Genomic DNA, 26024 nt, shown 5'->3' with positions numbered 1-26024 from the left:
GTATGTTGAGCCAGCTCTGACATCGGCATTCGGCACTACTCCCAAATATCGAGCTGGAGCGCATGTCGAGCAATCTCTGATATCGACATGCGGCAAAACCTGAACATCGAGCTGGGGCGAATGTCGAGCCAGTTCTTTTAATCGACATTCGGCAAAAGTCACAAATATTAAGCTGGGGCGAATGTCGAACCAGCTCTGACATCGATATTCGGCACTAGTCCCGAATATCGAGCTGGGGCGAATGTCGAGCAAACTCTGATATCGACATTCGGCAAAACCCGAATATCGAGCTGGGGCGAATGTCGAGTCAGTTTTTTTCATCGACATTTGGCAAAAGTCACAAATATCGAGCTGGGGCGAATTTCGAACCAGCTCTGACATCGACATTCGGCACTAGTCCCGAATATTGAGCTTGGGCGAATGTCGAGCCAGCTCTGATATCGACATACGGCAAAAGTCCCGAATATCGAGCTGGGGCGAATGTCGAGCCAGCTCTGACATCGTCATTCGGCACTACTCCCGAATATCGAGCTGGAATGAAAGTCAGTCGAGCCAGCTCTGACATCGACATTCGGCACTAGTGCCGAGTATCAAGCTGGGGCGAAAATTGAGCAAGCTCTGACATCGACATTCTGCACTTGTCCCGTTTATCGAGCTTGGGCGATTGTCGAGTGAGCTCTGACATCGACATTCGACACTTGTCCAGAATATCGAGCTGGAGCAAATGTCGAGCACGCTCTGATAACGACATTTGGCTGTATTCCCGAATTTCGAGCTGGTGTGAATGTCGAGCCAGCTCTGATATCGACATTTGGCAAAAGTCCCGAATATCGAGTCGGGACGAATGTCGAACCAGCTCCGACATAGACATTTGGCACTAGTCCCGAATATCGAGCTGGAACGAATGTCGAGTCAGCTCTGACATCGACATTCCGCACTAGTCCCGAATATCGAGCTGGGGCGAACGTCTAGCCAGCTCTGACATCGACATTCGGCATTGGTCCAGAATATCGATCTGGGGAGACTGTCGAACCATCTTTGACATCGACATTCGGCAAAAGTCCCGAATATCGAGCTGGGGCGAATTTCGAGCCAGCTCTGACATCGACATTTGGCACTAGTCCCGAATATCGAGCTGGGCGAACGTTTAGACAGCTCTGAAATCGACATTCGGCACTGGTCCCGAATATCAAGCTGGGGTGAATGTCGATTAAAAAAGCACGTGTGATTCATTAAACATGTTAACTTTCGAACCTGTTACTACCACTGTAAGAGTCCTCGCCGATCCAACGTTATTCCTGTTGTCAGTTGGTGTAATCGTGACGTCATAACCGTTTGCGTTTGACATGTTGTCTGTCAGTTGAACTTCCCCGGCTGGGATTTAAAAAAATCGTGCTAAGTATGGAATGAGTGATGTATTGGACGTCATCATTGATGACGTTCAATCGAACGAATGATAAAGGGGGCTAAGTTTCGTTAAGCTGAGGCATATAGTCGCGATTTGGGAGTCTTGAAAACTGGCCGAACACGTTTGCTGAAATTTGACATGTATATGTACCAGAATGCGATCTACCTGTTGGCGTAGGCGTTATACCTGGGAAAAATCTAGTTTTCGAGTATTTTGCGTTTAAATATTTTTATGGGAAAGAGCACGCGCGCATGACGTCATGAAAAGCGCTTATGCTAGCTTCCATCTTGCTACGAAACAAAGAAACTGACGTTACGCGTTATTAATTTAATATAAAGTTAGGCGTTTAATCGATAAACAAAGACGTAATAATTGTGTTTGAATATCAATCGGAAGTACACAAGTGTGTTTTTTTAATAAACATCACATAAATCAATGTGTTATTCAACGTATTGTGAATTTGTGTGCTACGAGTTGAAGAAAGGTTTACGCGGCTAGGCTTTCCGAGATAAATGTAAGTACACACTGGTATTAGAATGGTATTTTTATTTATCCGATAATATCTATTACATTATTAGGGTTTAATATTTTATTATTAAATCAATAAATAAACGTGAGCAGCAAATCAATTAATTTCGTTTGCAGTAGAAACCGAAAGACGGAAAGTAAACAAACCAACCATCAAAATGGCTGACGACATAGCAACGTAGGAATGAACGCTCACAAAATATTTACAAAATAAGATCATCATAAATGATGTAAAGTGAACGCTAGTTAGCTATTTTGTAGATAAGTATACGATCCAACGAAAAAACAATAAAATTTGACATAAAAAAACACCAGTTGATATGGAAATCATCGGCGTTTGAAATAGCAGACGGCGTCGACCAATGGCTGCCAATACAGGTTCGAAAAGAACGCTCGAAAGTATTAACAAAATAACATAGATGATGTAAAGTGAACGCTAATTCGCTGTTTTGTAGATAAGTATACGATCTATTGAAAAACCATAACATTTGACACAAAAACACCCGTGGATATGGAAATTTTCAGCGTAACGAAATAGCAGACATCACATGGCGTCTCATCTGGGTCTACGCTGTTTGCCAAGGCCGATAATATAATGAATGGAAATGCACAAACTCAGTAACTGGCAAGCATATATCCATTAGTAGGTTGTTTCGTGATTATTCAGAAACGACTACATAATTCTTTTGGTTCTGCCAGTGCAACTTAACAGAAATAAGTATAAAAAGTTTCTACACCTGACAACAATGTGCCAACTTAATACAAGGTAAGTTGTTTACATTATTTAAAATATTGCAAGCTTACAGTACTCAACAATAAACAGCTGGTACAATGTAATGTCATCGTTTTAATTTTAATAAGCCCGTGGTTAATTACCCTTTTTAATGTTATGGATCAATGCATCTCTAACACCTTCAATTGACTTGTTCATGAAAAATATACACCCTCAGTGCATGCTATCCCATACACCATCAATCACTTACTAAGGCTCGATTGGTCATTCTCGGCTCGGGTACTACTTACCGGTACATGTACCCCGGGTACTCTTAACTTTACTTACATGTTCCCCGGGTACGGTAAATAAACTTAAACATACCCGCAAATATTAGATTGTATCCGAGTTGTATATCCGCCAAAAATCCAATGTCGTTAAACATGCTACCGATAACGTAAAACAATATTGTTTACCTTAAACAACCTTCTCTTTTAAAAAATCTGCATCAACATGCTTTTTAGTTTGAGTGTTGAGAGGACGCCGTAGGAATAAGCAAGTAATCAAGAATACGTCTCTGTTTCTGCTTTTATTTCCTTCATGTATAATGACGATAAGGATTGACGACTAACATTGACGACAATGATCACAAGCATTTACGACTAACACTGACAACAAGCATTGGCGACTAGATGTAACATTGACGATTCTCTACAATAAATGAAATTAACAATAAAAAAATGAATAATAAGATTATAGTACAACAGATATGCTTTTCAAAGTATAATATAATAGCATACACTCATTAGAATAAGAGGTTTCATAAATAACAATTTGAAACATTTTCAATCAATATCGAAATATCTTATACAATATATATTACACAGCATGAATTAATTGTTAAAACATAATATAAATACCGAATATGGTGTTCCCCATTTAACGGACCTTGCAAACCAAATAATGTTTCTTTTAAAAAATCTATGACGGTAAAAAGTGAACCTGCGATGTCGTGGAAAATATTATACTTGACGACGTCATACAATGACGCGACTTTAAACAATTTAAGATTTAAAATTAAATCACATTATTGATTTTAACAATGAGTTTTGATAATATAAATGCCATTGAACAGAAAATTGACATAAATGTAAACATAATTAATTTTTACAAAATAGCCGACAACAACCGATTTAGTGTTAAAATTCCCGGGTATGATTTAGTATATTTACCGTACCCAGGGTTTGGGCCTTACTAACTGTATTATTATTATATCTCACAGACTACCTTTACCTTGTTGTGTTTATGAACCTGAAACTTATGTTAAATCCGGCTTTCTTTACTTTTATTTTTCATTCATTTGATTACACAATTGTTGACGTATCTCGTGGAAAATTATTTGAATCTTTGGATTTTACTGACGACAAGCTGGAAGTGTCAATTTATTTTAAAAACGAATCTAAGGTTTATTTACATGTAAGTATTGTGTGTTTGTCATGCATAATTCAGTGTTTTCCAGAAAAATTTGAGTAGCCAGTTATATGGCCGGCAACTATGCAGTAAAACGAAAGCATTTTTGACATTTACTTGATATATTTGGGAAAAGTAGCCGGCATCAAGAGTAAATGTAACCGGCAAAATCGCTGGTTGCCGGTATTTAAGTTAAGAGAACACTGATAATAGTAAACTTAATCTTTACGACAGGATTACAGCTTTGTAAAATTGTTATTTGGGTGATAATGGTTAGCAATTCATACAAATGTTATTAAAAATATTGTGCTTTAAAATTAATTTTGAGAATGGGATGGAAGAACAGAAAATGAAGAGCATACAGGGATGGAAATAAGTGGTTTCCCGTGAGCCCAGGGCAAGTAGATTTTGGCCTGGGCAACTCATTTTCAAAAGTTGGTAAACTTCTTTTTTTTAAAGCATAAAACAATACAGTGCAATAAAAATTGAAAAACAATTGATCACCATGGATCAATACTAGTTAAATAACATTCATTATTTAGGAATAGGACATGATTCAATTCAGGCTCATAATAATACATCATGCATTGAACATGTGTATTGTCAGCAAATGTATATAATTATCTATTATAATAATATTCACATGTTGATACATGTTGTATTTCTGGGCTCGTTATTCTTTATCTGGGCAACCAAAATACTAAAGATGGTTGCCCACAATATAAAAAAAAATTAGTTTCAATCCCTGGCATATCATTGTAACTTTATTGTTTAACTGCATTGCATTAAAGTTGTGATTGAGGTTAGCTTGTTGTTTATAGTATATTTACTTTTTAGCTCGACTATTATATATGAAACATATATAGTGGAGCTATCCTACTCACCCCGGCGTTGGCGCGCGCATTGGAATGTTTGCGTACCACCTCAAATATATTTCCTATGTCCATTGACATATTGCTTTTATATTTTGGATACTTCTTTACCAACATAACCCCAATCTATAAACATGAGCAGACAACTGTATCAAGCATTTTAACAGAATTAGGCCCTTTTTCACTTAGAATATGCATATTATAGATAAATCTATGTTAAAGTTTGCATACCACCTCAAATATTTTCTATGTCCCTTGACATATTGCTTTCATACATGTATTTTGCTTCTTAACCAACATGACCCCAATGTATAAACACAAGCAGATAACTGTATCAAGCATTTTGTAACAATTATGGCCTTTTTTTCACTAAGAATAAGCATATAATTGATAAATCTATTTTAAAGTTTGCGTACCACCTTTAAATTGCCACAACTTCTTTATTATGCTCCCCCCCAAATTTTTTAAGGGGGGAGCATATAGTCGCCGCTTCGTCTGTCCGTCCGTGCACAATTTTTGTCCGGGCTGTTTCTCAGCAACTAATGACTGGAATTCAATTAAACATAATGGGAAGCTTCACTACCAAGAGGAGACATGCATATTATCAGCCGGTTCTGGTCGGATGATTTTTCACAGAGTTACAATGTATGGCCCTTTGAAATTTTCCATTAACTGTACATAAAGTGCAATTCTTGTCCGGGCTATTTCTCAGCAACCAATGACTGGCATTCAATAAAATTTATGGGAAACTTCACTACCAAGAGGACATGTGCATATTATCAGCCGGTTCTCGGCGGATGATTTTTCACAGGGTTATGGCCCTTTGAAATTTTACATTGAACATATAGTGCAATTCTTGTCAGAGCTAATTCTCAGCAATTTATTATGGGAATTCACTGAAACAGCATGGGAAGCTTCACTACCAACAGGAGATGTGCATATTATCAGCCGGTTATGTTCGGTTGATTTTTCACAGAGTAATGGCCCTTTTACATTTTCTATAAACTGTACATATTTATGTAGTGCAATTCTTGTCCGGGCTATTTCTCCCCAACTACTGACTGGAATACAATAAAGCTTTATGGGAATCTTAACTACCTCTAGGAGATGCGCATGTTATAAGTGGGTTCGGGTTACATGATTTATTTAGAGAGTTATGGCCCTTTGAAATTTTTAAGTTACTTAACCATCCATTGTATTATTTTGTCCAGAGTTATGCCCCTCAAGACGTTTCCTTTTATCTGAATATAAAGTGCAATATTGTGACCAAAAAACCTTTGGGGAGCATCACCCGTCTCCGATTGTTTCTTGTTTATCATCAAATTTGATTCATGCTTTGACAAAACAACACTAACCTGACATACTACAATGGACACCACCCAAACATGAAATAAAATCTTTTTAGTTTGTTTTATGTCTTTACAAATGTTAAATGTTTTCGTACCAAAATAGTTTTCGTACCTTCATTTTTTTCGTTCCCTATATTTTTTCGTACTCTAATTTGTTTTTGTAACCAAATTTTTTTTCGTACATAAATTTTTTTCGTAACCAATTTTTTTCGTACCCATTTTTTTCTTACCGAAATTTTTTTCGTACCCAAATTTGTTCGTACCCAACTTTTTTTTTCGAACCCATTTTTTTCGTATCAAAATGTTTTTCGTACCCAAATTTGTTCGTACCCAAATTTTTTTTCGTACCTAAATTGTTTCGTACCCAAATTTTTGTCGAAATAATCGGCTTTCAATTTGAATTGATCTCCCCACTCATTCCATCCCGCGAAACCCTTAAGGTGTCGCAACTCTAGTATATATAACTCACCAACATAAACCAGAACAGTATGCGTGAATATTTAAATACACCGTTTCTTTGAATAAATTACTTTCCCTAACGTTATCGAGAAAAGTAAACACAGGATTATCACACCCCAGTACGGGTATGCTGCTGACATTAATCCCGCGAAGTTGTGCAAGAGATTAATCGAGCATGTATAGAGTACAAAAAATCAAGCGTGTACAGCTAAAAACTAAAATACCTGAAACTCGTGAACTTGAATCGCTCAATTAGCGTTGTTTTTTTGCGTACGCTTCAATCGATTTAATTCGCTCCCTGTATTGAAACTTTATTATTCTTCGTAAAGATACTTTAATATATTCAGACATAGTACATAGTGACACTGCCATCTGAACCTTGAAAAAACATTGTTTGCAAAACAAAATGAAAAATCCAAATAAGTCTGGAAAACATATAATTTTGGTGAACCCTTGATCTATACAATAACTTTGCCTTATGTTCTGGATTAAAAATTAATTATGACAAAACAAATTTTTTATTGATTGGCTCCAAACAATTCATCATACAATCAATAAAAATTAATATAAACTAGTCTGGGGCACAACAAACATTAAAGTTTTAGGAATATTGTTTGATATTGATTTAAAGAAAATGATAGACATAAACGTCTCCAGTTAAAGTGATATTATGGGCATTTTTCACTGTTGAATTGAGTTGAAAAGAATTAACAGGTCAAAAGAGTTAGTACAAATGTGATTACTGACCAATTATCTGCAACTCATCTTGCTACCAGTTGTTTATAAAAATATATTTTATACTCGATATCTTACGTGACCCACCCAGTCTTATAAGGCGAAATGATCTTTAAAACAAAATTGTGTCGCATGAACGAATCTGCACTGAAACTAAATTTAGGTTCACATCGTATATGCATGACCAGTTGTCAAACGAAAGAACGGTTGATATTCAAATGCATTATTTTTCTCTTTCCGGAATTTTGTTTTAGTTTGTTGATGCTGCATTAACAAATATAAGTGTATGAAGTGAAAACACCAACAATAAACAACTGTTGCGATAGACACATATAAACTGTTAGATGCCCATTATGTCACTTTAAAATAAAGTAAATATAATTCAAACAGCATTTCTCAGTAGATGAGGCTAATTACTCAGTAATTTCTTTGATGATCGATCCTTGCCAATATAAAAATTCGTGTTGAACAGATATATCTCAAAGTTTGGAATCTTTTTTGAGTACGGGAATTATGTTATCATGATGCGTCAATGTATACCAACTGATCTGTCATAAAATAAACCAACATGTAAATGTACAATGATTTTTGCCAAAATCCCCCGACCCTATCCTACCCAAATTAGACCTCATATCCCACTTGTCACTTGGATGGGTGGATACAATAAATATAACACACTCAAACCATCAAAGAACCAAGTGTGCATTAAGTAAGACAGAGGGTTGAAGAAAAGCTACCGCTTCCAACGTTACTTACAAGGAAGTACTGTGAGCGGACATCCTGGTGGATTACAGGTAAATGTAAAACCCACTGTGTCGTCTGGATCGGGGTCAGTATATAGAATAGTATAAATGACTTCACCAGTGGATGTCGTCTGCGATACCCCGATTGTTACTCCAACTGCCACATGAAAAAGAGTAGATTTTATAGAATTCATAATTGTAATCGTTCTGTATCAGTTCTCGTGAACATTTATTAAAGTGTTATTATCAGCGATCGATTAAAAAAAAACGTAACAGTATTTTACAGAGCCGTTTAAACCACAATTGTATTATTATTAGTCGGGTTTTACCCGATCGTTGTACGCATTCTTACGAGGCAGATTGGTGATTTCCGGTGGCTGGTTTGGAGTCAGACTGACCACCAAGGTGGCGGAAGCAGTACCCGAGGGTTTGCCGTCCGAGCACTGGACCACGATCGTGTACGAGTTGACCGTGTCGTAGTTGAATTGCCATGAGGTCGACTGGGTGGGGAGAACTATCTCGTACACTAGAGACGAACGATAACAAAGAGAACTTGGAAAACATCGTGTTGTTAATGTCCTTTATTGATATGTTACAAATAATGTGTGATGAGAGCTATTAGTCAATAAATCACAACTAGATGCGGTCATTCACTTTAACACATTTAATGTATTTGATTCGACTTATAACCGAGAAAACGCTTTGCGAAGTACAAAATGTTACGGTTACATGTGCACAATATACTTTCGCAAGGAGTTAGAATCATATTTCATTTTCTTCAGTTTCTTGTCTCGGCAACAGTTTCTCTACCCATTCAGCGATTACCTCCAGTTTTTGATGTACCCGAAAAAAAGCGCGTGACAAAATACTCCGGCGAATTGCTGGGACTGACTGTTATTGTGGGGGTGACGTTGTCTGACGGGTCGGAGCACGTGTAGTTGGCAATCCGACGTTCAGCGTCGACGATTTCTGACGTCGTTACGCCTGGCGTAAGACCCGTAAGCGTCGGTTTCTATATTGAGAATACGGGAAAAGAAGAGTGAAGCATTCGGTTACAGCAATCAACCCGTACCTATTATGGTACTATTGTGGTGCTACGAAACACATTATAATGTTGTTGTTTTTTTCGTTCGAAAGGTTAACACTGCCATGTAATATCCAAATCTTGATGAACACATACTAAAATATTGAAATAATTTCTTCGATCCCAACATATGTAAACGCCTTTGGACGGACTTACAATGTTCTGGACTATGATTGGCATCGTTCCCTGCGCTGTGCCTCCGCAAGTGTCCGTGGCCGTGAAGGTCAAGGTCACAGTGGTTCCGGATTGGTCCGAGATCGGGAAGTTAATGGTGTCGGCGGTGGTTGTAACGGAGCCTGAAAATAATCTATCTATGATTGCTGTGTCGTAAACGTATCCTCAGAACTGAGTTGAAATTATTGTACCGACACGTTTTCTGCGAATGCACAAATTCTGTGCAAAAACGATAAAGCACAAACGCTGGATTTTTGTCAATAGTGTTATACATTATTACTGCATGTATCAAACACCTGGACTCGATGGGAACTGATCCCGTTTTCAAAACACTCTTCAATTTGTTATTTCCTTAAAATAAGAAGAAGGGCTATCTGAAATTCTGTTTCTTAAGTGCCTTGAATCGTAACACAATTGTGTGTTCTCATATTAGATTTAACAAGACTTTTTTAATTTTAACATTTGATTTTCACCAGGTGCAAGCACCAAGACATTGCATTCTATACCCGTTCCAGCTGCTTTTAAATTGAGAAAAAAATACTCTTGAATTTTCCACTAGAACCAGATTTGTCGCATATCACAGTATCAGGTTAGTGCTTTAATATGAGCCTCGCTCTGAGAAAACGGGGCTTAATGTATATACGTAAATCATTGTTTACCCCATTATTGAATTTTTCTTTTAAAGGAAGTCTCTTCTAAACAAACATCCAGTTTCAGATGTGAATTGTCGTCTTTTAATAACCTTTTCACACATTCAATAAGCCTCGTTTTCCCAGATCTCGTCGCATAAGGCGCTGCACAACTCTTACCGGTTCCATCCCCTTTATCAACGAAAGTAAAATAGCTGTTCGGAGCCATGGTGATGCTAATTGTGTTGGCGCCATCAGCGTCAGTGAATGTCACGGTCCCTATCGAGACGCCGCCGGCAGTATTGTCCAGTATCGTGCTGCTGCCGGAAGTGTAGGTCGTGGTGCCGAATACGGGCATGTTCGCTGAAATGATGTTAAGACAAATGTCGCTGGTGATCATACATTAACGCGCTTTCAAGATTATATAATAAATGTACGATTTACTCATAGATTCGTTATCACCAAAATCGTTCAGTCTTAGACTTTGCTTAAATTTAGACATAGACATATCTTTAAATTTAATAATTCACTTAACACATAATGATCAATAAAACTAAGATCCCGATTTCAACAATCTGAGTTGAACAGTTTACGTAACTGTACTAAAATACAACTAAACGTTATGTACAGTTTAACAGAATTATATCGCATGTGAATTCAAGTATTTTTATTTTGAATTATTTCCATCTCAGTAAAATAACGCTCAACTCACGTGCGGTCTGCTCGACGTTTATACCAAATATGCGATCGGTGAGAGAAGATCCCGTAAAGTATTGGTCAGCCCCCACAACGGTGGTCGCGGCCCCTGATATGTACAGAGTGTAGGCGACGTTTGCCTGGTTTTTCGATCGAATTATCTCTTCAGTGGAATACCTTACAACAAAAATAACAGCAAATACAGATTGATTTTCTGCCGCAAACACATGCTATTTACTTATTTCAAATGCGAGAAACCGATTTCGCTTCTATAGTGTTTGTTCCGTATCATACCAACGGACCTACTGCTTATGTCTAGTCTAGACAAAAGTTCGGCAGTAATTATTGTAATGTCACAAAAAACATAAGCTTTTACTCGACATAAAACATGATGATGATGATGATGATGATGATGATATTGAAGAGTTTTACAACGCTTGGCACAAATTTTAACCATCAAATGACCATTATATGACGTGCAGCGTGTAACAACCGTCTCCTTTGCTCGAAGGTAAAGGTAAAAGGAAAGGTTAATGTTCAAATTTAGCCATACAACTTTTCCTGGCTGTATCTTTTCATCACGCAGTTGCTAAATAATTTTTTTCCTGACACTAACTGTGCCATTCATCGTGCACTTGTTTAATAACATACGACCATCATTAGGAGACGGCGCGTTTCGTGTGATACGCGTCTACTTACCTTACAGGTTAAGGGCACACTTGGAGGCCAAAAGTTAAAAAATGGCCATAAAATGGCTTGACAATTGCATCACCATCAATATAAAGCCGGTAATTAATGCGGATACGTTTATAACGAATGGCAATTCGATAACAAAGAACAACAAAAGCCACGCGCGAGAGGTGAGTTCTCAGCTTTTCGCATTTATTTTCTGTTCATTTGGACACTGAACATTGTTTGGCCGATTAATGGTGAGCACTTCGTTTAGCGAATAAAGACATTCGCGGAAAAAGTATTTATTATATGAAAAAAAGACAATCAAACTCCTCCGAAAATAAGCATGAAGTGGATGATAAGTACATATTTTAACTAAATAGCAATTCTAAGAAATAAATCAAGAACAAATTCTCTATGTCAATATGTCTGTTAATGTTACAACAAATTTGTAGTTTACTGACGTATTTGAGCAATTTTCAAATTTAACAGAGTCGGGTGACACTTTTTTAGCCGATCATCTTAATGATAATAGCACTTTTGTTAGCGATTACCAGACACTTTTAAACAGATATAACACACAATTTTTAGTAAACCAGAAATTAACAATTTCTAGACTGACGTAAATTAAAAACGAATCACCGAAAATTTACTTAACTTTTCTTATTTATTTGGAATATGAGCATGATTTTTCCCTTTATCGGGTATCGAAGTGTCTACAAGATCATGCATACCTCGTTTAAAAATATGCTCTATCTTTGTTCATGTTTCATTCAATACTATAAAAATTTCATTATTTGACGAATATACATTACTCTACATGCTGGAGTATCAAACGATGTATTGCAATATTTCTAAGTATGTTTCTTTTATTGAAATGGGCACTGATCAATTAGTTAATGCTGTTTTTCGATGGAATGTTCTCACTTTTGGCAAAACATCTAGCATTTTTCTTTGAAATGTTTCTTTTAGCTTACAAAAGGTTATACCATTTATCAACTCTACCATTATATTTCGCGCTTGGCTTGTGTCTTTCTCTGTTATCGAAGTGCCATCCGTTATCCAAGTATCCGCATAACCGGCGTGAATCTATTGTCTACGTATTGATGGATTTTAAAGTTACTTGGCACACATTTATGTAATTCATCATAACACGGGGTGTCTATGGTGATACCCGTGTAATATTTACCATCCAATGCAGTCTCCTGGTTCGGTTTTTAACACTGCCGGCACTGTATTGGTCCCTTAAATAGCAAGCGGGAAACACGTTTAAGTTAGACACGTGTTTACCAGTTACAACATCTACGAATATATAATGAAGTGGGCTGTGCGTACATTTTAGTTGTTTAATTAACACGTAAAATTAGTTTTGGAAATATTTATGCAATCATTATTTCTTAAACATCATCTCATGCATTGTTTAACCGAATTACATGCATGTTCTTAACATATAAATCCCATCGTTAAACATCGTAGTCAAAGTGCATGCTTACACCAAAAACGCTCATTAAAAACACATAATAGGTTGTTTGTATTTAAAATATAAAAAAGTCGGACGTGGTCTAAGCATTCTATGGTTCGTCGTTAACCTGAACAACGTTTTGAATGTCTTATGAACATTCATTTTCCGAATAAACCGCAAAGAATCAATCAGCGTCGAACTGATTTATTTACATGAGCTATATTTGATTTTGAAATGCCATACGTGAACCTAGGAACAAAAACTTACATGGGGCTTTGGTCCAAACAATGGTGAGACTTAAAAGAAAATGATATTTGTTTCCACTAACATTGCCACAAAAATGGGATTGTTAATTAAGGTTTTTGCTAGCCTTTTTCGCGGTTTAACACATTAATAACACTATGAAATACAATGCAGAAATCATCCTAATCTATGTTTTTCAGTTGTTTTGTTAAAGCCCCAGTATCATATTAATACGGATGGATTAGGCAGTCCCTCATCGCGCCGTGTAGTCGCTCAACAGGCGCCTTTCGAACGCCATCCACATCTATGGCTTTCGTTCAGCACCGTAATAGCTCAAAGCGCTCTAGAAGACACTACATCGTAGCTCGGATGTTCCCAAAGTGCTTTGTCCGTTGCGCCGTGCGAACGCAAAGATGCGATGATATCTTTGAACATGATCGAAATGATCGCACGTATTGTTCCAGGCAATTACATGTATATGGCGACCCACGGGGTTGCTATGGCGTTGCTTGCAGTGCGCACATACACGTTCAACGTAGTTGTGCATGCCATAGAGGCGCCGCACGAACGTTGCCCCGTTTTGACAGGAATTTATGAGTGAAGGTTAAACTATGGTAAAAGAATAAACTCGCACATAGGACGTCAAAATGTGAACATCAACAGAGCCTATAAATTAATTTGTATATTATTTTAATGATTCGTATACCGTGTTTAAGGCAATCATATGTGTCTGCATATTTATATGAATTTCGGACATTTTCGGTAATCGCTTAGTTGAACTCGATTGGTCTTCGTCGGCCCGGGTACTACTTACATGTACCCCGGGTACTCTTAAGTATAATCTTAAACGTACCCGGGAATTTTAACGCTAAATCGGTCGTTGTCGGATGTTTTTTTGAAATTCATTATGTTCACATTTTTGTCAATTTTCTGTTAAATGGCCTCTCTTTTATCGAAACTAATACTCAAAAACATATTGATGCAGTTTTTAAGAGAAGTTTTATTAAGGTAAACAATATCGTTTTACGTTAATCGGTAGCGCGTTTTACGACATCGGATTTTAGGCGGGTATACAAATCGGGTATAGTCTAATATCGACCGGGTACGTTTAAGTATATTTACCGTAAATGGGGTACATGTAAGTATACTTAAAGTGATATTATGGGCATCTAACAGTATATAGGTGTCTATCGCAACCGTTGTTTATTTTTGGTGTTTTCACATCATATACACTTATATTTGTTAATGCAGCATCAATATACTAAAACAATATCCCGGAAAGAGAAAAACATTCCATTTTAATAGCAACCGTACTTTCGTTTTGACAACTGACGACAGAAATGATTCGATGTACGATGTGAGTCTAAATGTAGTTTTCATGCAGATTCGTTCATACGACACAAAGACACAATTTTTTTACGGATCATTTCGGTTAAGAGGACTGGGTGAGTCATGTAAAATATCGAACAAAAATATATTTTTTATAAACAACTGGTAGCAAGATGAGTTGTAGATAATTGGTCAGTTACCACATGTTAACTAACTCTTTTGACCTGTTAATTTTTTTCGGCTCAATTCAACAGTGAAAAATGCCCATAATATCACTTTCAGAGTACGCGAGGTACATGTTAGTAGTACCCGAGCCAACAGCCTTAGTTGATGATTACGTTCAGGCCTGACATTGTCCCTGTACATATAAAATGGGACTGGTGCATATGGGCCGCTCACCTACTGTCGCTGTGTGTGGGACGCTTCCCACCAACGTATACAGAGTTCCGGTCTTTGGACGCCAAATTTGCAGCGTTATGGGTCCGGCATTATCCGCGTAGAACGTGAATTTTGTGGTACTTCCGCAACAGATAAACTGCCAACCATCGTTGCCGTTTCCACAGTTGATATACGATACATCTGAGATAAACCAGTGAACATTATATAAGCGTCATGGCGCCACTGTCTCGTGTGGTATTGCATTAATCTATATCCTGATTGTGAAACTACTTCGTCAAATTTAGATATTACCGTAAGTATTCATGTGTTAATTGCGCTTTAATATCTCGTTTTTTTAAATTGCGCTTTAATATCTCGTTTTTTTAGATCATAAGTACATAGTAGAAGACACTTACTTCTAATAAGGAGATACTACGTCCATGTTTGCGAGACGCCAATGTCTTATAATGAGACATCTCGAAATACGGAGATACCAAGTCGTATAATTGGCAAAACGGCAAGATATAATCGTAATTAGAAAATGCAAAATTTTGATTTGGAGACAACGTGGTCTAATTAGAATACACATATTAATAAGGAGATGACAAGTCGTATAGTTGAAAAACGTAAAGTTGTAATGAAAATACATCTCGTTAATTATAGATGCTAGCAATTATGATTGGGGGGCAACCAAGTCTAATAAGAAGACATCTCTGAAAAAAGAGATGCTACATCCTACGATTGGGAGTCCTATTTATGCGGTACTTGTTCCTATTTTGAGATGCTGAGCTTAACTATGGGATACGTAGATCTCATTTTATGTAATGTCGTGTAATAATAAAGTAATAAGTCCTTATTTACAGGGTGCAGTATCACGTGACTTTGTGGTTATCCTAATTAAACGTGGATGGAGGTAAACAACGGTAACTGGTGCTTTTTTCAAATAACTCTTTCAAACAATTTTTCTTAACAATTTCAACTAGTGCATAAAACAGACTTTTATGCTGCTAATGACAATGTGAAAAACGTCGGAATTACTTGTTTTAATAAGCCTGAGTTCTTTTTAAAAAAAAATCGATTAATACTACACGGTTATGCTTCACGCAACGTGAAATGTTGTCACCGATTTCAGACGTATTCAATGATTTATTCTTCTACCTTAAGATATCGGCAAACTGCAAGAAAAACTGGCTTGTATGCACTAAAGATTTATGCAAACGTATTTAAATTACTTGAGTTTTTTTTCAAAAATAAAGTTCTTAACTTGTGTGTTTTAATTCTGTCCAACGCGTGTGTAAAACCCTTGAAAACCCCGTTGATACTGCACTCTGATTATGAGATCTCAGAAATTAAGAGATTCATATTAATCACCAAAAAAATATAAGAACAATGACATGTGCCCCATCAGAGACGAACAATTTAAGAATGTTAACCAGTTCAAAGCCGGCAAGTACAAAATGTTCACTGATAAATGTCGTTGTAAATGGTTATATGAATAGAACACTGATTAGTGCATAAACGTTAACAATATATTTGTGCAATTGGGTGCGCATAAGATTACACATTTATTTTAATCATCATGTAAATCTGACATAAATTTAATTTAAAATAAGTCATAAGTAATTCATTTTGTACAACATGCAATTCTAATATAGTATATATTACAATTCATCAAACAATTATATTTATGTTCAAAATAATTTAAACTGCAGAGCGTTAATATTAGAGAACCGGCGGTTGCGTCCAAAAACTTTATCTATTTTAAATGCGTGATTTTACGCAATATATCCGTTCGACGCCGAAAAGGCTAAATGCACGCATGCGGCGACACGCCTATGCGACGTCACATACTAGCATTTAACTATCCAAGTATTGTATTTTTTGTCAGTGATCGATACACAAATTAAATTAAAAAGGTAATTTCATCCATCCGATTTTGGCCAGTCATATACGTCATCCAATTAAATGTGACATACCAGACGTACATTTTCTTCACAGTTAACTGAACAATATAGTTTTTGTGAAAACTAAGATTTACATCTGATTCTCTATATTTAAATTTTTCGGACGACACACATGTACAGTACTTATATACTAAGGATATACGCATACAAGTCTCGAAGAAGCATACATCTAAAGCACCAATATCAATAAATTTAAATTAAATTTCAGTAACTGTACGAAAGTCATATATTTCACTTACCATTTATTTCCAAGAAGCATATTAGCATACATGTCTATTTTACAATACGCAAATAGGGCATTCGTGACATAAAAGTGCCGTTAGATCTCAAATAAAACTTGATGTTAGACTTTGTTGTAGCTTACTTGTTAAGAATTGTGTAACACCACTTGTTGGGTTAACATCCCCAATCGTTGTCGTTGAATTGCATGGGACGACTGAAATTGAAACGAATTGCAGGCCATTTCAGTTGTTCATGAAGATTAGTAGAGCCACAACAACAAATATGAGATATAAGAACATGACATAGTCTACAATAATAAAACAGATTTTTTTTCTAACATTTACAAATCCATTCATTCATGCATTCAATCAAGTAATTAATAAATTAACTAACATTAATTAAATCATGATTGATTAATTCATAAGTTTCTTTTTGTATAAATTTACTAACTCATTTACAACGAATTTACTTCATTAAATATACCTTGAGACACCGTGGTTCCCGTAAATATTTGCAATCCAATTAAGTAATATACACTGCTAGTCGCGAGCAGTCGTTGAACCATCTTGGCTGCCCTAGAGTCCAATATGAGTAACATACGAACGAGAATGTCCCTGCCTTTGGATAACGTGTGTTTTATAGGTAAATACTGGGGAAAGGATCCATTCATTCGTATTTACATAATTGTATTTATCACATTGAATATAAATAGTTTAAAGCTGTATGGTCAAAACTGATCTAAAAATTAAACAGATGTTTGTGGATTGTGATTACTATGAAGACTGCAATCAGCATGATGGAAGACGGGTTCACAGACGATTTGACGTGGATGTAACGAGGATTTACATACGTTTCAACGTTGATTTAACAAGGATTTAAATGCGATCTGTGCATTAATTTTGCGTTTTCACATGGTTTTGACAAGGACTGATTGCAATTTTACATGGATTTGACAAGTATTGTAAAACGAGATGACATGGATTTTGCAAAGATTTCAATACGATATGACATTAATTAAACAAGGATAGGAATACGAGATGACATTGATTTTTACAAAGATTGGAAAACGATATAACATTGATTTTACAAGGATCGAAATACGATATGACATGAATTTAAAAAGGATTGACATACAAGATGACATGGATTTAACAGGGGTTAGAGTAAGAGTTAACATGAATTTAACGAGAACTTGATTACGATTTAATATGGATTTAGTAAAAATTGGAATACTAATTTACTCCATGGGTCAGTGGCTGGAATCCAGTAGAGGGTTACTTTTTTTTTACTTAAATTTAATTCTTGGTTTTTTAAAAGAGCTTTTGAGATCCAATGTTAACATTTTTCGATATAAAGCTTTTAATGATAAACTTCAATCCATGCCAAAATCTGTGAAAATGTCCCTTTTAATCGAAAGCACGACCAACAGAGAGTATAACCCTTTAGACACGGATATCATTTCATAAACATAAATTGGGCCGGTGTGCACAATTGTATTAACTCATGGGATTCGACACTCGGTCCGTTTTTAATGTAAGTGTCATTGTGTCCAAACGGTGATTTGCACACAATAATTTTTTTTTCGGGTCAATACTATGTTTGTTAGTCTTTTCATATAAACGCAACTGTAGGAGGCATTGTAAAAAGCGCAATTCACAAATTCTATGCATCAAAAGGGTAACCCTTCAAAAGGAAAAATCACAAATGCTTGATCATTCAATACGTTATAAATGATATCTTTTAACGAAATGCTTAAGAAATGTTCATAATGCGTCAAACCGCCGCCCGACTTATCAGATACTCTTTTGTATACTGAATGTGAGGTATAAACATGGAATGTCTTAAAACCTGACAGTCGTGGCCGTGTTACTGTTTTCATGTGCTTTTTATTTTAGTTGTGACTACGTACTGCGGTATTCTCAAAACTTCTTTCATACTCCAAAAAAACTTCGGTTTAAGGTGTCAGTGTGTTTGTATAATTAGTTTGCAATAAATTGCCACAAAATATCACGCAAAATGAAAATGTTTAAATTGTAAAATTGAAATACATGCCACTTAAACACTAGTTTAGTCGAAAGAAAAGTTACGTTTTTGTACTGTCACTGTCGTTTCATTGTCAATATAGCACTACCGGTACATATGCACGGGAGGTCTTGTTGGATTGACAGTTGACAAAAGTCACCAGTCTATCGTGTATGTATTCGTGCTTTGGCGGGTACTATCAATCTTCATGCAGATTTGTCGTCCCATGCACTCACATACATATGATATAATGTTACCGTCGTGCAATAAATTTAATGTAACCATCGTGCAAGAGATTGAATGTAATGTAGCCGTCGTGAAAGAGATTGAACGTAATGTGGCCGTCGTGCAAGAGATTGAATGAAATGTAACCGTCGTGCAAGAGAAGGGCTTAAGATTGTAATAAGATTTGTCATTTCTTTGTTCGAATAATTTAAACATTAATACGCGACCGACTTCGGCCAAAATAAATTGTTAAAAAGTTTTTAATCTACTGTTAATTTGAGGAAGTGGTCCTCCCGGATTCGTGGGAAATTGCTGAATGCTCTATGTAAAATGGTATTGATGCATGCTTTGGAAATGACATGCAATTTGGCAAACAATTAAGATTATGCAAATCACATATCTAATTACTAATCGTCATCATCGCGTCATATCAGAACAAGAGGGCCAAGATGGCCCTAGATCTCTCACCTGAGAGGAGTCGGTTCATTCAATCTTTTGAAAAATATGACCTAGTGATCAAGTGTTTAAGCCAGAGGAGCCACATACGATTATTGTAACCTTTATGGTAATGGTTGTGTTGTAGCCCAAGTAACAGGACAACATCATAAATAAGAAAATTCACAGTTCACTTCTTTTAATAATGTAATTTAATCATGCAGACGAATATTCAAATATCAGTTAATCCAAAGTAAATCAGGATCAATTTATGGAATTGAGTCCCTTTCTCTTTCACACCAGTCTCTCTTCTTTCAACCTACTGGTGCTCTAGAATGAACTTGAACTTAATTTTTAAGAGAACAAACGAATGTCTGCCAGCTTTTCCCTCCGATTTGATCATATTGCCACACTCAAACAATATAATGTTAAAATAATAGGTAAGGGTTATAAACCACTAAACAAATCGAGGGAAAGTCGACCTGGTCACATTCTCCCCCTACTCGAGAAATTACGTCCTGTCATTTACCCAATCTGTCAGATCGGTCAGACTACCATAAATTATCTTCGAGGAACGTACGAAAAGAAACTACATTGTACTTGTCACCCACATTACAATTAATCACTAAATAATAGTAACTACACCGACCAATCGAAGCTCCTCCTCCCCACCTTTTAACTGCGACCTCTTAGGTCTTTTAAGATCTAAAATATATTAATTTATCATTTACATTTTATTAAATTTAGTTTTATTATTGTATACATTTATATTAAAGACATTAAATTACATTGCCTATAATGTTGTTAATCATTCACATTAATATTGTTTTGATTAACTAAAATTATAATAAATAATTAAATTATATTTTTAATGATGTTTTTATTAGTTCTTCAAAATTATATTTATCTCATATTTAAGATAAACACAATTTCTATCATATTCTATGTGACAGCTTGGTACTTTTAACTATAAGCAATATACAGTTATATCGAAATTAAACATTTATATAATCTAAAACATGCAGGTACATACAATAATATTATAACATGTATATACATGTGCCAATACTCAACATAGCATTAAACATTCACATGTTGTGAAATGATTTTGATTCTGAAACCAAACATAATAATCAGAATGTCTAGATAATACTTCTTTGATGTAATCATTTCAACGCACCTGTAATTGTTAAAGCTATATACAAGTTTACACACATATTTAAAATCAATGTAAAAAACATATCAAAGTATGTAAGTTTTTACATAAATATTGCCCCTACTAACTTATTGGTCATTTCAACATCCATATTCTACAAAACCTTTGAATTTAGTAAAATATTAAAAGTGTGTATTTTCCTTTCTAGTGGTTCTGGTGTTACTGAGGTCATGAGATAACCACTATATCTATCGGGTGGTTTTCTAGTCCTCACAGATCTTCGAAGTTGAGGAACAGGTGGTGGTCTTAACACGTTCACCATGATCAATCTCATGCCTTGAACTTTCTGCATTAATTTCTAAACCACTACTGTTCCTATTATTTTCCTGTGTTTCTCTATAATTTGCCGCTATATGTTCAAATGCTATTCATGTATTCGCTTCATCTGGTACAATATCCTCACTACTCTCTGCATTATCAGCTTTGGGCTCTACATTCTCTTGTGTATTCAACCCTTCAGGTTGATTACTTACAGCATCTCCCACTGTAACATTATCTGACTCTACATTTGTTTCAGACTCTGATTCTGAATCAACACTCAGATTTTCAATCTCCTGATTCTAAGTGACTGAAGCATGGGCGTCCCCATTTGCCAATGAAGTATCTACAAAGTACGCTTCCTCTTCACTTTCGGAATCATCATTTCTGGTGACGTCACCTAATTCTGTTTTAACTGAAACCTGTGTTTCCTATCCTTTGCACTGCTCAGCAATCAATTCTTCACTTTCATTCTCCTATCCGTCTATTCGAAATAAATGGTTTCGATGCAATACTCTTTCTTTTCCAAGATCTTTATTTCTTTGAATACAGGTATTCCTTTTGCTGTTTCACAACTTCATATACTTCATTTTCATAGTTGTGTTCAATTTTATGTTTGCCATCGAATGCCAGTCGTTTAAGTAAAACTTGATCTCCTACAAATATGTTTTACCACTTTTGCTTTTTTGTCATAGCTTTTTTTCTGTTTATTTTTTTCTTTTTGTATATGAATTTGTACTATCTTTCTGGTAGTGTCCATTCTTTCTATCGGCTCTTGAATGTAGTCATCTGTCTCCTTACTAACTGTTTGGTCTCTGATTTTTACAAATGTCGCTTCAATAGGAAGTCTTGGCTTCCTTCCAAACATTAATTCATATGGTGAATACCTTGTTCATTCATGTGGTATTCAGTTATAAGAATATACAGAATGTCCAATGTACTTTTTCCAATCTTTTTTCTGTTCAATATTCAAAGTTCCAAGCATATCCAATAAGGTTCTATTAAATCTTTCAGGCCCTGAATTGCCCTGAGGATGGTAAGGTGTTGTATTTCCAAAGGATATGTTGTTGTAATACTCACTAGTGGAGCTCTACCTACAACAGACTTCCGTCTTAAACATCTATAAGAGTTGGTCACATAATTATCTATTTCAGATGACATCCCTGGCCAGTAAAATCTCATAGTTCTTTCTTTTCCGGGATGTCCTACGTTAGCATGTACATGTACGCCTTTTAGAATATCCTTTTTGTAGCAGTCTTGTACAAGTTGTTCTATAACTTGATCTTCATCATGTATTATTCTATAAAGGATTCCACGTTTTATTTTAAAATTGTTAAACTGTTTTCTCATAATCAAATCATTTTTGTCATGAATACTGATGAAATTGTCTCATCTATATTGCATTTTCTCAAACGATCAATGAACTGATCTTGCCTTTGCATTCGTCTGATTTCTCTTAGTTCGTTTTGTGTTAGTCCTTGACCTATTTCATCAATTTCCTCAAAATTGAGAGAAGCCATTGGCAAAGTTTCAATGTATGAATGTACAGTACTCATATCGTTACATATTGCCTTTACAGTTTGTTCATCAATTTGTACAATTTCTGTATTGTAATTAACAATCCGTGCGTATGGATACCTACTCATCCCATCAGCATCTGTATTTTGCAAGCCTGGTCTCTAAGTAATATCAAATGAGTTCTGCCATAATGCAACTACCCACCTCTGAGCAGTCTCATCCAGCTTTGCACTAGTCAGGAAATGAGTAAGCGGGTTGTTATCAGTAATAACTGATTTGAAGATAGATAGTCTGAAAACGTTTCAGTCACGGCCAACTTAAGGGCTAAGAATTCTAACTTAAAGGCACTATAATTTCTTTCGGCTTTGTTCAAGGCACGGCTTGCATAAGCAATGACCCGTTTCTTATCTGATTGAGTTTGGTATAGAACAGCACCTAGAGCTTTTGATGACGCGTCGATATGCAACTAAAGGGTTTATTGAAATCAGGATAAGCTAACATTGGAGGAGAGCATACAATTTGCTTCAATTTATCAAGTATCTCTTGTTCATTGGCAGTCCATTTCCAAAGTGTATGATGTTTTGTGTTGCCCTTTTTAACTGATTTTGGATGAAGCAATTCTGATAATGGCCTTGCAATTTTGCTAAATTACTTAACAAATTTGCGGTTATATCCCGCAAATGCTAGAAATGAGCCCAACTCATCCGCATTTTCAGGTGTAGGCCTGTCCTTTACTTTTTGTATTTTTGCAGGGTCTGTTTCAATACCATCTGAACATGACCTAGAAAATTGACTTTTTGTCTGGAAAAAAAGAGCATTTCTCAGCAGCTTGCTTCAGGTTACATGATTTAAATCTGTCAAGTATGATATTTAATCTCTCTAAATGTTGTTCATATGTGTCACTATATATAATTAGGTCATCCAGAAATATTTCACAGCTGTCCATGTTTAAACCTTGTAGGCATTTCTCCATTAATCTTTGATAAGTGGCGGAGGAAGTGCTCAACGCGAACGGCATTTTATTGAACTCAAAGAATCCTAAGGAACCCACTGTGAATCCTGTGCGTTCCTTGTGGCTTTCCTCTACCTCAACCTGTTGATACCCGGATTTCATGTCGATAGTAGAAAAAAAACTTCGCTTCATTTAAGCAGTCGAACACTTCTTCGATTCTTGGTAACGCATATGCGTTGTTAACTGTTATATCATTCAACATTCTATAATCGAGGAACAACCTCAGTTTACCATTTTTCTTTCTTACCAATACAACATTGCTTGTCCATGATGGCCTAATTATCCCCCCTTCTAAAAGCCGATTAATGTGTTGTCTTACTTCTATCTATCTTCTATCATTGAAGGTGGAATTATGCGATGTATTTGCTTAAAGGGTCTTTCATCTATTAAATCTATCCTATGTTTTATTTTGTTGCATACTCCTATGTCGTTTTCTGAAGTTGAAAAAATGCCTTTATGTGTCCTAAGTAAGTCTTTTATGTTTTAACTTCTGTCTCTGTTTAGTTGACAATATTATGTGTTCATCATGTTCAATTTTGTCAATTATTTTTTCATGTTCAGTATTGAGATTGCAATGTTCCTGTTTTGTTACAGTTACTGGTTGCATTTCGCACAATATGGCTTTTGGTGAAATAACGGCAGCGTCGGTTGTCAGATTAGATAATGTAACAATAACATTTGTCTGACCTGACTTCACATTCACAACTGCCGGTGTCACATCGACATATGATGGCAAGTTGCTGTGTTCTGACCCCTGCAACAATGCTGTTGTATCAGGGTAATTAACAGTCAGGTCCATGTACCCATTTAATTCCAAACACTCATTTGGCTTGAAGAAACCTTTGTGCGGAACTGGACATCTTATTATTGCAATGTTGTCCTTATTCTGTTTAAGATATTTGTCTCTTATAACCATGGTTCGAAAGCTAAGGTACCAAGGGGTTTGAAGTTTAACTTTTTGTGGAAAAGTATTTCCAAAGTTATGTTTGCATTCAGTCAAATATTCTTGTAATATATTGGTGCCTATGATCACTGGTACTCTGTTAGAGTAATGAGTGTCAGGTGACACAAGAAACAAACAATGTTTCAATGTAAACTTAGGCAAACCTTCATCAATCTTAAAATCAATTTCAATATATCCTATATAGGGCAATTCTTTTCCATCAGCACATTCAATTTTCAAGAGTGTTTAAAAGTTGGATCTCAATATTTCCCAGTTGATTTTTATGAAAAGACTCTGACATTATGCTGACACAACTGCCTGTGTCTAATAGCGCAGTTATCTGGATGCCATTAATACAAACTATTGCTTCATTTTTCCAACAAGTTGAGGGTCTCTCCTATTTGTGCCTCTGTTCGACTCCGTAACCGAGGCACTTACACTTTTAGGCATTGAAATTGTTTGTGCCATTTTTCTTAACATTTGAAACAAATGACCTCTGCATTAGCAGGACAGTCTTTCATAACATACCCTTTTTGATGACATTGATAGCATTCTACATCGAACGCCATGCTTTGAGGTATTAAGCTTCTTCTAGGTGCATCATCACATCTGCCCCTATAAGAAGTACCACTGCCACTGCCTCTATCATAAGAAGTGCCACGACCACCTCTTTTATTACTTGTCGCATAAGCACCACGACCTTGACCCCTGTAATAATTTCTTCCTATATACATGTGCGCTTCCTGCTTTTTCTCCAGCTGCTGTATTCGCTGGATCAATGGTTTAAGTAAATCTTTCATTTCTGATGGATCAGACTGCTCTTTCTTGTCAACATATACAGCACGTTTACATGTTTTTGTTTCCCCAACTAACTCCTTCATATCTGCATCTATTTTCCGTAATTCATGCTTAAATTCATCGTAATCTACTATCTTGTCACATTGTTAAGTTGACAGATGTTTCAAATCCTTTCTTAATCCGGTATGCATAACAGTTTTCAACACATCCATGTCGGATCATTTCATAGCCTTTAAATGTATGGCAGTTTGAAACCGTTCTTCTAGCCTAGCGGCATATGCTGTCACCGATTCTCCTGTCTGTTGCTGTCTAATATAAAATTTCCGCATAATACTTTCACGCGACTCTATACTACCATATGTGCTGTCAAGCTTCTGCATTACTTGTTCAATAGTCACATTAGGTCCTAGACGACTCAGTACATCACCAGCACTTCCTTTCGCAGCACGTCGAACACCCAATAAAACG

At 36.0% G+C, this 26024-nt stretch overlaps 1 protein-coding gene across 1 annotated transcript; it reads right to left on the bottom strand.

Moving 5' to 3' along the window:
- Positions 1-8424: 8424 nt before the first annotated feature.
- Positions 8425-25639, bottom strand: LOC127869724 (uncharacterized). The gene is made up of 7 exons (XM_052412380.1): positions 25387-25639; positions 10876-11022; positions 10344-10526; positions 9517-9656; positions 9102-9288; positions 8606-8802; positions 8425-8433 (listed from the first exon to the last, which is right to left on the bottom strand). The coding sequence occupies exons 1-7, from the start codon at positions 25637-25639 to the stop codon at positions 8425-8427; spliced, it is 1116 nt and encodes a 371-aa protein (XP_052268340.1).
- Positions 25640-26024: the final 385 nt, after the last annotated feature.

This window comes from Dreissena polymorpha, chromosome 2, assembly GCF_020536995.1.
Source record: "Dreissena polymorpha isolate Duluth1 chromosome 2, UMN_Dpol_1.0, whole genome shotgun sequence".
Classification (NCBI taxonomy): domain Eukaryota; kingdom Metazoa; phylum Mollusca; class Bivalvia; order Myida; family Dreissenidae; genus Dreissena; species Dreissena polymorpha.
The sequence above is the reverse complement of the archived record's forward strand: the minus strand, read 5'-3'. Positions and strand labels throughout refer to the sequence as shown.

Bases quoted from the DNA above. Each gene is read 5' to 3' on its own strand.
- LOC127869724 (XM_052412380.1), bottom strand. From the start codon at position 25,639: ATGAAGGAGTTAGTTGGGGAAACAAAAACATGTAAACGTGCTGTATAT. The intron at 9,657-10,343 runs GTAAGAGTTGTG...GATTATTTTCAG, and splicing joins TGATAAAGGGGATGGAACCG to GCTCCGTTACAACCACCGCC. The intron at 9,289-9,516 runs GTAAGTCCGTCC...TTCTCAATATAG, and splicing joins CAATCATAGTCCAGAACATT to AAACCGACGCTTACGGGTCT.